General features: G+C 63.4%; 1 protein-coding gene across 1 annotated transcript in view; it reads right to left on the bottom strand.

Annotated features, from left to right (window-relative positions):
- The window catches only part of kif22 (kinesin family member 22), a 51,749-nt gene that overhangs the window by 15,421 nt on the left and 23,316 nt on the right, over positions 1 to 13,012 (bottom strand). The window contains exon 8 of the mRNA XM_069188390.1: positions 3,594 to 3,720. Coding sequence (XP_069044491.1) covers positions 3,594 to 3,720 — 127 coding nt within the window. The remainder of the gene's footprint in view (positions 1 to 3,593; positions 3,721 to 13,012) is intronic.

Here is a 13,012-nt window from a genome sequence, read left to right as displayed (position 1 = left end):
CAGCTCTGAGAGAGAGAGAGAGAGGGGTGAGTCTATCACAGCCTGCTGAGACAGCTCTGAGAGAGAGAGAGAGAGAGGGGTGAGTCTATCACAGCCTGCTGAGACAGCTCTGAGAGAGAGAGAGAGAGAGGGGTGAGTCTATCACAGCCTGCTGAGACAGCTCTGAGAGAGAGAGAGAGGGGTGAGTCTATCACAGCCTGCTGAGACAGCTCTGAGAGAGAGAGAGAGAGGGGTGAGTCTATCACAGCCTGCTGAGACAGCTCTGAGAGAGAGAGAGAGAGAGGGGTGAGTCTATCACAGCCTGCTGAGACAGCTCTGAGAGAGAGAGAGAGAGAGAGAGGGTGAGTCTATCACAGCCTGCTGAGACAGCTCTGAGAGAGAGAGAGAGGGGTGAGTCTATCACAGCCTGCTGAGACAGCTCTGAGAGAGAGAGAGAGAGAGGGTGAGTCTATCACAGCCTGCTGAGACAGCTCTGAGAGAGAGAGAGAGGGGTGAGTCTATCACAGCCTGCTGAGACAGCTCTGAGAGAGAGAGAGAGAGAGGGGTGAGTCTATCACAGCCTGCTGAGACAGCTCTGAGAGAGAGAGAGAGAGAGGGGTGAGTCTATCACAGCCTGCTGAGACAGCTCTGAGAGAGAGAGAGAGAGGGGTGAGTCTATCACAGCCTGCTGAGACAGCTCTGAGAGAGAGAGAGAGAGAGAGAGGGGTGAGTCTATCACAGCCTGCTGAGACAGCTCTGAGAGAGAGAGAGAGAGAGAGGGGTGAGTCTATCACAGCCTGCTGAGACAGCTCTGAGAGAGAGAGAGAGAGAGAGAGGGGTGAGTCTATCACAGCCTGCTGAGACAGCTCTGAGAGAGAGAGAGAGAGAGGGGTGAGTCTATCACAGCCTGCTGAGACAGCTCTGAGAGAGAGAGAGAGAGAGGGGTGAGTCTATCACAGCCTGCTGAGACAGCTCTGAGAGAGAGAGAGAGAGAGAGAGAGAGGGTGAGTCTATCACAGCCTGCTGAGACAGCTCTGAGAGAGAGAGAGAGAGAGAGGGTGAGTCTATCACAGCCTGCTGAGACAGCTCTGAGAGAGAGAGAGAGAGAGGGGTGAGTCTATCACAGCCTGCTGAGACAGCTCTGAGAGAGAGAGAGAGAGAGGGGTGAGTCTATCACAGCCTGCTGAGACAGCTCTGAGAGAGAGAGAGAGAGGGGTGAGTCTATCACAGCCTGCTGAGACAGCTCTGAGAGAGAGAGAGGGGTGAGTCTATCACAGCCTGCTGAGACAGCTCTGAGAGAGAGAGAGAGAGAGGGGTGAGTCTATCACAGCCTGCTGAGACAGCTCTGAGAGAGAGAGAGAGAGAGGGGTGAGTCTATCACAGCCTGCTGAGACAGCTCTGAGAGAGAGAGAGAGAGAGAGAGGGGTGAGTCTATCACAGCCTGCTGAGACAGCTCTGAGAGAGAGAGAGAGAGAGGGGTGAGTCTATCACAGCCTGCTGAGACAGCTCTGAGAGAGAGAGAGAGAGAGGGGTGAGTCTATCACAGCCTGCTGAGACAGCTCTGAGAGAGAGAGAGAGAGGGGTGAGTCTATCACAGCCTGCTGAGACAGCTCTGAGAGAGAGAGAGAGAGGGGTGAGTCTATCACAGCCTGCTGAGACAGCTCTGAGAGAGAGAGAGAGAGGGGTGAGTCTATCACAGCCTGCTGAGACAGCTCTGAGAGAGAGAGAGAGGGGTGAGTCTATCACAGCCTGCTGAGACAGCTCTGAGAGAGAGAGAGAGAGAGGGGTGAGTCTATCACAGCCTGCTGAGACAGCTCTGAGAGAGAGAGAGAGAGGTGAGTCTATCACAGCCTGCTGAGACAGCTCTGAGAGAGAGAGAGAGAGAGGGGTGAGTCTATCACAGCCTGCTGAGACAGCTCTGAGAGAGAGAGAGAGGGGTGAGTCTATCACAGCCTGCTGAGACAGCTCTGAGAGAGAGAGAGAGAGGTGAGTCTATCACAGCCTGCTGAGACAGCTCTAAGAGAGAGAGAGAGAGGGGTGAGTCTATCACAGCCTGCTGAGACAGCTCTGAGAGAGAGAGAGAGAGAGGGGTGAGTCTATCACAGCCTGCTGAGACAGCTCTGAGAGAGAGAGAGAGAGAGAGGGGTGAGTCTATCACAGCCTGCTGAGACAGCTCTGAGAGAGAGAGAGAGAGAGAGGGGTGAGTCTATCACAGCCTGCTGAGACAGCTCTGAGAGAGAGAGAGAGAGAGAGGGGTGAGTCTATCACAGCCTGCTGAGACAGCTCTGAGAGAGAGAGAGAGAGAGAGAGGGGTGAGTCTATCACAGCCTGCTGAGACAGCTCTGAGAGAGAGAGAGAGGGGTGAGTCTATCACAGCCTGCTGAGACAGCTCTGAGAGAGAGAGAGAGGGGTGAGTCTATCACAGCCTGCTGAGACAGCTCTAAGAGAGAGAGAGAGAGAGGGGTGAGTCTATCACAGCCTGCTGAGACAGCTCTGAGAGAGAGAGAGAGAGAGGGGTGAGTCTATCACAGCCTGCTGAGACAGCTCTGAGAGAGAGAGAGAGAGAGAGGGGTGAGTCTATCACAGCCTGCTGAGACAGCTCTGAGAGAGAGAGAGAGAGGGGTGAGTCTATCACAGCCTGCTGAGACAGCTCTGAGAGAGAGAGAGGGGTGAGTCTATCACAGCCTGCTGAGACAGCTCTGAGAGAGAGAGAGAGAGAGAGAGGGGTGAGTCTATCACAGCCTGCTGAGACAGCTCTGAGAGAGAGAGAGAGAGAGAGGGGTGAGTCTATCACAGCCTGCTGAGACAGCTCTGAGAGAGAGAGAGAGAGAGAGGGGTGAGTCTATCACAGCCTGCTGAGACAGCTCTGAGAGAGAGAGAGAGAGGGGTGAGTCTATCACAGCCTGCTGAGACAGCTCTGAGAGAGAGAGAGAGAGAGAGAGAGGGGTGAGTCTATCACAGCCTGCTGAGACAGCTCTGAGAGAGAGAGAGAGAGGGGTGAGTCTATCACAGCCTGCTGAGACAGCTCTGAGAGAGAGAGAGAGAGGGGTGAGTCTATCACAGCCTGCTGAGACAGCTCTGAGAGAGAGAGAGAGAGAGGGGTGAGTCTATCACAGCCTGCTGAGACAGCTCTGAGAGAGAGAGAGGGGTGAGTCTATCACAGCCTGCTGAGACAGCTCTGAGAGAGAGAGAGAGGGGTGAGTCTATCACAGCCTGCTGAGACAGCTCTGAGAGAGAGAGAGAGAGAGGGGTGAGTCTATCACAGCCTGCTGAGACAGCTCTGAGAGAGAGAGAGAGAGGTGAGTCTATCACAGCCTGCTGAGACAGCTCTGAGAGAGAGAGAGAGAGGGGTGAGTCTATCACAGCCTGCTGAGACAGCTCTGAGAGAGAGAGGGGTGAGTCTATCACAGCCTGCTGAGACAGCTCTGAGAGAGAGAGAGAGGGGTGAGTCTATCACAGCCTGCTGAGACAGCTCTGAGAGAGAGAGAGAGAGGGGTGAGTCTATCACAGCCTGCTGAGACAGCTCTGAGAGAGAGAGGGGTGAGTCTATTACACACCGGGGACAGCGGTACCTCTGTGTCTGGGGACAGACAGGCGAACACAGACACCCGTACCTCTGTGCCGGCTGTGGGCTCGGCCCCTGGTCCTGGCTCTGTCGCTGCCCCTCCTTGGGTCTCTTCTTCTGGGGCTGTGCACTACCTCCAGCCCCCTGCTCGTCACGCGGCCTCTTCATCAGCGGCTCTGCGGAGCAGCCACAGTGAGACAGCACACTCAGAGGGGCGGGACAGGGCGGGACAAGGGACACAAGCACACTCAGAGGGGCGGGACAGGGCGGGACGAGGGACACAAGCACACTCAGAGGGGCAGGACAGGGCGGGACGAGGGACACAAGCACACTCAGAGGGGCGGGACAGGGCAGGACGAGGGACACAAGCACACTCAGAGGGGCGGGACAGGGCAGGACGAGGGACACAAGCACACTCAGAGGGGCAGGACAGGGCGGGACGAGGGACACAAGCACACTCAGAGGGGCGGGACAGGGCGGGACGAGGGACACAAGCACACTCAGAGGGGCAGGACAGGGGGGGACGAGGGACACAAGCACACTCAGAGGGGCGGGACAGGGGGGGACAGGGCGGGACGAGGGACACAAGCACACTCAGAGGGGCAGGACAGGGCGGGACGAGGGACACAAGCGTCCAGGACAGGGGGGGACGAGGGACACAAGCGCACTCAGAGGGGTGGGACAGGGCGGGACGAGGGACACAAGCTCACTCAGAGGGGTGGGACAGGGCGGGACAAGGGACACAAGCACACTCAGAGGGGCAGGACAGGGGGGGACGAGGGACACAAGCACACTCAGAGGGGCAGGACAGGGCGGGACGAGGGACACAAGCACACTCAGAGGGGCAGGACAGGGCAGGACGAGGGACACAAGCGCACTCAGAGGGGCGGGACAGGGCGGGACTAAGGGACACAAGCGTCCAGGACAGGGCGGGACGAGGGACACAAGCACACTCAGAGGGGTGGGACAGGGGGGGACGAGGGACACAAGCACACTCAGAGGGGCAGGACAGGGCAGGACGAGGGACACAAGCACACTCAGAGGGGCAGGACAGGGCGGGACAAGGGACACAAGGACACTCAGAGGGGCAGGACAGGGCGGGACAAGGGACACAAGCACACTCAGAGGGGCAGGACAGGGCAGGACGAGGGACACAAGCGTCCAGGACAGGGGGGGACGAGGGACACAAGCACACTCAGAGGGGCAGGACAGGGGGGGACGAGGGACACAAGCACACTCAGAGGGGCAGGACAGGGGGGGACGAGGGACACAAGCACACTCAGAGGGGCAGGACAGGGCAGGACGAGGGACACAAGCACACTCAGAGGGGCAGGACAGGGGGGGACGAGGGACACAAGCACACTCAGAGGGGCAGGACAGGGGGGGACGAGGGACACAAGCACACTCAGAGGGGTGGGACAGGGGGGGACGAGGGACACAAGCACACTCAGAGGGGCAGGACAGGGCGGGACGAGGGACACAAGCGTCCAGGACAGGGGGGGACGAGGGACACAAGCACACTCAGAGGGGCAGGACAGGGGGGGACGAGGGACACAAGCACACTCAGAGGGGCAGGACAGGGCAGGACGAGGGACACAAGCACACTCAGAGGGGCAGGACAGGGGGGGACGAGGGACACAAGCACACTCAGAGGGGCAGGACAGGGGGGGACGAGGGACACAAGCACACTCAGAGGGGCAGGACAGGGGGGGACGAGGGACACAAGCACACTCAGAGGGGTGGGACAGGGCGGGACGAGGGACACAAGCACACTCAGAGGGGCAGGACAGGGCGGGACGAGGGACACAAGCGTCCAGGACAGGGCGGGACGAGGGACACAAGCACACTCAGAGGGGCAGGACAGGGGGGGACGAGGGACACAAGCACACTCAGAGGGGCAGGACAGGGCGGGACGAGGGACACAAGCACACTCAGAGGGGCGGGACAGGGCGGGACGAGGGACACAAGCGCACTCAGAGGGGCAGGACAGGGCGGGACGAGGGACACAAGCACACTCAGAGGGGCAGGACAGGGCGGGACGAGGGACACAAGCGTCCAGGACAGGGCGGGACGAGGGACACAAGCACACTCAGAGGGGCAGGACAGGGGGGGACGAGGGACACAAGCGTCCAGGACAGGGGGGGACGAGGGACACAAGCACACTCAGAGGGGCAGGACGAGGGACACAAGCACACTCAGAGGGGCGGGACAGGGCGGGACGAGGGACACAAGCACACTCAGAGGGGCAGGACAGGGCGGGACGAGGGACACAAGGACACTCAGAGGGGCAGGACAGGGGGGGACGAGGGACACAAGCACACTCAGAGGGGCAGGACAGGGCGGGACGAGGGACACAAGCACACTCAGAGGGGCAGGACAGGGCGGGACGAGGGACACAAGGACACTCAGAGGGGCAGGACAGGGCGGGACAAGGGACACAAGCGTCCAGGACAGGGGGGGACGAGGGACACAAGCACACTCAGAGGGGCAGGACAGGGCGGGACGAGGGACACAAGCACACTCAGAGGGGCAGGACAGGGGGGGACGAGGGACACAAGCGTCCAGGACAGGGGGGGACGAGGGACACAAGCACACTCAGAGGGGCAGGACGAGGGACACAAGCACACTCAGAGGGGCAGGACAGGGCAGGACGAGGGACACAAGCACACTCAGAGGGGCAGGACAGGGCAGGACGAGGGACACAAGCGTCCAGGACAGGGGGGGACGAGGGACACAAGCGCACTCAGAGGGGCGGGACAGGGCGGGACGAGGGACACAAGCGTCCAGGACAGGGGGGGACGAGGGACACAAGCACACTCAGAGGGGCAGGACAGGGCAGGACGAGGGACACAAGCACACTCAGAGGGGCAGGACAGGGCAGGACGAGGGACACAAGCACACTCAGAGGGGCGGGACAGGGCGGGACGAGGGACACAAGCACACTCAGAGGGGCAGGACAGGGGGGGACGAGGGACACAAGCGCACTCAGAGGGGCAGGACAGGGGGGGACGAGGGACACAAGCGCACTCAGAGGGGCAGGACGAGGGACACAAGCACACTCAGAGGGGCAGGACAGGGCGGGACGAGGGACACAAGCGCACTCAGAGGGGCAGGACAGGGCAGGACGAGGGACACAAGCACACTCAGAGGGGCAGGACAGGGCAGGACGAGGGACACAAGCACACTCAGAGGGGCAGGACAGGGCGGGACGAGGGACACAAGCACACTCAGAGGGGCAGGACAGGGGGGGACGAGGGACACAAGCACACTCAGAGGGGCAGGACAGGGCGGGACGAGGGACACAAGCACACTCAGAGGGGTGGGACAGGGCGGGACGAGGGACACAAGCACACTCAGAGGGGCAGGACAGGGCGGGACGAGGGACACAAGGACACTCAGAGGGGCAGGACAGGGGGGGACGAGGGACACAAGCACACTCAGAGGGGCAGGACAGGGCGGGACGAGGGACACAAGCACACTCAGAGGGGCAGGACAGGGCGGGACGAGGGACACAAGGACACTCAGAGGGGCAGGACAGGGCGGGACAAGGGACACAAGCGTCCAGGACAGGGGGGGACGAGGGACACAAGCACACTCAGAGGGGCGGGACAGGGCGGGACGAGGGACACAAGCACACTCAGAGGGGCAGGACAGGGGGGGACGAGGGACACAAGCGCACTCAGAGGGGCAGGACAGGGCAGGACGAGGGACACAAGCACACTCAGAGGGGCAGGACAGGGGGGGACGAGGGACACAAGCACACTCAGAGGGGCAGGACAGGGCAGGACGAGGGACACAAGCACACTCAGAGGGGCGGGACAGGGGGGGACGAGGGACACAAGCACACTCAGAGGGGCGGGACAGGGCGGGACGAGGGACACAAGCACACTCAGAGGGGCAGGACAGGGGGGGACGAGGGACACAAGCGCACTCAGAGGGGCAGGACAGGGGGGGACGAGGGACACAAGCACACTCAGAGGGGCAGGACAGGGGGGGACGAGGGACACAAGCACACTCAGAGGGGCAGGACAGGGCGGGACGAGGGACACAAGCACACTCAGAGGGGCAGGACAGGGCGGGACGAGGGACACAAGCACACTCAGAGGGGCAGGACAGGGGGGGACGAGGGACACAAGGACACTCAGAGGGGCAGGACAGGGCAGGACGAGGGACACAAGCACACTCAGAGGGGTGGGACAGGGCGGGACGAGGGACACAAGCACACTCAGAGGGGCAGGACAGGGCGGGACGAGGGACACAAGCACACTCAGAGGGGCAGGACAGGGCAGGACGAGGGACACAAGCGTCCAGGACAGGGCGGGACGAGGGACACAAGCACACTCAGAGGGGCAGGACAGGGGGGGACGAGGGACACAAGCACACTCAGAGGGGCGGGACAGGGCGGGACGAGGGACACAAGCGCACTCAGAGGGGCAGGACAGGGCGGGACGAGGGACACAAGCACACTCAGAGGGGCGGGACAGGGGGGGACGAGGGACACAAGCGTCCAGGACAGGGCAGGACGAGGGACACAAGCACACTCAGAGGGGCGGGACAGGGCGGGACGAGGGACACAAGCACACTCAGAGGGGCAGGACAGGGCAGGACGAGGGACACAAGCGTCCAGGACAGGGGGGGACGAGGGACACAAGCACACTCAGAGGGGCGGGACAGGGCGGGACGAGGGACACAAGCACACTCAGAGGGGCAGGACAGGGGGGGACGAGGGACACAAGGACACTCAGAGGGGCAGGACGAGGGACACAAGCACACTCAGAGGGGCAGGACAGGGCGGGACGAGGGACACAAGCACACTCAGAGGGGTGGGACAGGGCGGGACGAGGGACACAAGGACACTCAGAGGGGCAGGACGAGGGACACAAGCACACTCAGAGGGGCAGGACAGGGGGGGACGAGGGACACAAGCACACTCAGAGGGGCAGGACAGGGCAGGACGAGGGACACAAGCACACTCAGAGGGGCAGGACAGGGCGGGACGAGGGACACAAGCACACTCAGAGGGGCAGGACAGGGCAGGACGAGGGACACAAGCACACTCAGAGGGGTGGGACAGGGCGGGACGAGGGACACAAGCACACTCAGAGGGGCAGGACAGGGGGGGACGAGGGACACAAGCACACTCAGAGGGGCAGGACAGGGCAGGACGAGGGACACAAGCACACTCAGAGGGGCAGGACAGGGCGGGACGAGGGACACAAGCACACTCAGAGGGGTGGGACAGGGCGGGACGAGGGACACAAGCACACTCAGAGGGGCAGGACAGGGCGGGACGAGGGACACAAGCACACTCAGAGGGGCAGGACAGGGCAGGACGAGGGACACAAGCACACTCAGAGGGGTGGGACAGGGCGGGACGAGGGACACAAGCACACTCAGAGGGGCAGGACAGGGGGGGACGAGGGACACAAGCACACTCAGAGGGGCAGGACAGGGGGGGACGAGGGACACAAGCGCACTCAGAGGGGCAGGACGAGGGACACAAGCACACTCAGAGGGGCAGGACAGGGGGGGACGAGGGACACAAGCACACTCAGAGGGGCAGGACAGGGCGGGACGAGGGACACAAGCACACTCAGAGGGGCAGGACAGGGGGGGACGAGGGACACAAGCACACTCAGAGGGGCAGGACGAGGGACACAAGCACACTCAGAGGGGCAGGACAGGGGGGGACGAGGGACACAAGCACACTCAGAGGGGTGGGACAGGGGGGGACGAGGGACACAAGCACACTCAGAGGGGCAGGACAGGGCGGGACGAGGGACACAAGCGCACTCAGAGGGGCGGGACAGGGGGGGACGAGGGACACAAGCACACTCAGAGGGGCAGGACAGGGCGGGACGAGGGACACAAGCACACTCAGAGGGGCAGGACAGGGCGGGACGAGGGACACAAGCACACTCAGAGGGGCAGGACAGGGCAGGACGAGGGACACAAGCACACTCAGAGGGGCAGGACAGGGCGGGACGAGGGACACAAGCACACTCAGAGGGGCGGGACAGGGCAGGACGAGGGACACAAGCACACTCAGAGGGGCAGGACAGGGCGGGACGAGGGACACAAGCACACTCAGAGGGGCAGGACAGGGCAGGACGAGGGACACAAGCACACTCAGAGGGGCAGGACAGGGCAGGACGAGGGACACAAGCACACTCAGAGGGGTGGGACAGGGCAGGACGAGGGACACAAGCGCACTCAGAGGGGCAGGACAGGGCAGGACGAGGGACACAAGCACACTCAGAGGGGCGGGACAGGGCAGGACGAGGGACACAAGCACACTCAGAGGGGCGGGACAGGGCAGGACGAGGGACACAAGCACACTCAGAGGGGCAGGACAGGGCAGGACGAGGGACACAAGCACACTCAGAGGGGTGGGACAGGGCAGGACGAGGGACACAAGCGCACTCAGAGGGGCGGGACAGGGCAGGACGAGGGACACAAGCGCACTCAGAGGGGCGGGACAGGGGGGGACGAGGGACACAAGCACACTCAGAGGGGTGGGACAGGGCGGGACGAGGGACACAAGCACACTCAGAGGGGCAGGACAGGGGCAGGACGAGGGACACAAGCGCACTCAGAGGGGCAGGACAGGGCGGGACGAGGGACACAAGCGTCCAGGACAGGGGGGGACGAGGGACACAAGCGCACTCAGAGGGGCAGGACAGGGCGGGACGAGGGACACAAGCGTCCAGGACAGGGGGGGACGAGGGACACAAGCGCACTCAGAGGGGTGGGACAGGGCGGGACGAGGGACACAAGCTCACTCAGAGGGGCAGGACAGGGCGGGACGAGGGACACAAGCACACTCAGAGGGGTGGGACAGGGCGGGACGAGGGACACAAGCACACTCAGAGGGGTGGGACAGGGCGGGACAAGGGACACAAGCACACTCAGAGGGGCAGGACAGGGGGGGACGAGGGACACAAGCACACTCAGAGGGGCAGGACAGGGCGGGACGAGGGACACAAGCACACTCAGAGGGGCAGGACAGGGCAGGACGAGGGACACAAGCGCACTCAGAGGGGCGGGACAGGGCGGGACTAAGGGACACAAGCGTCCAGGACAGGGCAGGACGAGGGACACAAGCACACTCAGAGGGGCAGGACAGGGCGGGACGAGGGACACAAGCGTCCAGGACAGGGCGGGACGAGGGACACAAGCACACTCAGAGGGGTGGGACAGGGGGGGACGAGGGACACAAGCACACTCAGAGGGGCAGGACAGGGCAGGACGAGGGACACAAGCACACTCAGAGGGGCAGGACAGGGCGGGACAAGGGACACAAGGACACTCAGAGGGGCAGGACAGGGCGGGACAAGGGACACAAGCACACTCAGAGGGGCAGGACAGGGCAGGACGAGGGACACAAGCGTCCAGGACAGGGGGGGACGAGGGACACAAGCACACTCAGAGGGGCAGGACAGGGGGGGACGAGGGACACAAGCACACTCAGAGGGGCAGGACAGGGCAGGACGAGGGACACAAGCACACTCAGAGGGGCAGGACAGGGGGGGACGAGGGACACAAGCACACTCAGAGGGGCAGGACAGGGGGGGACGAGGGACACAAGCACACTCAGAGGGGTGGGACAGGGGGGGACGAGGGACACAAGCACACTCAGAGGGGCAGGACAGGGCGGGACGAGGGACACAAGCGTCCAGGACAGGGGGGGACGAGGGACACAAGCACACTCAGAGGGGCAGGACAGGGGGGGACGAGGGACACAAGCACACTCAGAGGGGCGGGACAGGGCGGGACGAGGGACACAAGCACACTCAGAGGGGCAGGACAGGGCGGGACGAGGGACACAAGCGTCCAGGACAGGGCGGGACGAGGGACACAAGCACACTCAGAGGGGTGGGACAGGGCGGGACGAGGGACACAAGCGCACTCAGAGGGGCAGGACAGGGCGGGACGAGGGACACAAGCACACTCAGAGGGGCAGGACAGGGCGGGACGAGGGACACAAGCGTCCAGGACAGGGCGGGACGAGGGACACAAGCACACTCAGAGGGGTGGGACAGGGGGGGACGAGGGACACAAGCACACTCAGAGGGGCAGGACAGGGCGGGACGAGGGACACAAGGACACTCAGAGGGGCGGGACAGGGCAGGACGAGGGACACAAGCGTCCAGGACAGGGCGGGACGAGGGACACAAGCACACTCAGAGGGGTGGGACAGGGCAGGACGAGGGACACAAGCACACTCAGAGGGGCGGGACAGGGCGGGACGAGGGACACAAGCACACTCAGAGGGGCAGGACAGGGCGGGACGAGGGACACAAGCGTCCAGGACAGGGCAGGACGAGGGACACAAGCACACTCAGAGGGGCAGGACAGGGCGGGACGAGGGACACAAGCACACTCAGAGGGGCGGGACAGGGCGGGACGAGGGACACAAGCACACTCAGAGGGGCAGGACAGGGCGGGACGAGGGACACAAGCACACTCAGAGGGGCAGGACAGGGGGGGACGAGGGACACAAGCGTCCAGGACAGGGGGGGACGAGGGACACAAGCACACTCAGAGGGGCAGGACGAGGGACACAAGCACACTCAGAGGGGCAGGACAGGGCAGGACGAGGGACACAAGCGTCCAGGACAGGGGGGGACGAGGGACACAAGCACACTCAGAGGGGCGGGACAGGGCGGGACGAGGGACACAAGCGTCCAGGACAGGGGGGGACGAGGGACACAAGCACACTCAGAGGGGCAGGACAGGGCAGGACGAGGGACACAAGCACACTCAGAGGGGCAGGACAGGGCAGGACGAGGGACACAAGCACACTCAGAGGGGCGGGACAGGGCGGGACGAGGGACACAAGCACACTCAGAGGGGCAGGACAGGGGGGGACGAGGGACACAAGCGCACTCAGAGGGGCAGGACAGGGGGGGACGAGGGACACAAGCGCACTCAGAGGGGCAGGACGAGGGACACAAGCACACTCAGAGGGGCAGGACAGGGCGGGACGAGGGACACAAGCGCACTCAGAGGGGCAGGACAGGGCAGGACGAGGGACACAAGCACACTCAGAGGGGCAGGACAGGGCAGGACGAGGGACACAAGCACACTCAGAGGGGTGGGACAGGGCAGGACGAGGGACACAAGCACACTCAGAGGGGCAGGACAGGGCGGGACGAGGGACACAAGCACACTCAGAGGGGCGGGACAGGGCGGGACGAGGGACACAAGCACACTCAGAGGGGTGGGACAGGGCGGGACAAGGGACACAAGCACACTCAGAGGGGCAGGACAGGGCGGGACGAGGGACACAAGCGCACTCAGAGGGGCAGGACAGGGCGGGACGAGGGACACAAGCACACTCAGAGGGGCAGGACAGGGGGGGACGAGGGACACAAGCACACTCAGAGGGGCAGGACAGGGCGGGACGAGGGACACAAGCACACTCAGAGGGGTGGGACAGGGCGGGACGAGGGACACAAGCACACT

Source organism: Lepisosteus oculatus, chromosome 4 (genome assembly GCF_040954835.1).
Source record: "Lepisosteus oculatus isolate fLepOcu1 chromosome 4, fLepOcu1.hap2, whole genome shotgun sequence".
In the NCBI taxonomy this organism is placed as follows: Eukaryota; Metazoa; Chordata; class Actinopteri; order Semionotiformes; family Lepisosteidae; genus Lepisosteus; species Lepisosteus oculatus.
The sequence above is the reverse complement of the archived record's forward strand: the minus strand, read 5'-3'. Positions and strand labels throughout refer to the sequence as shown.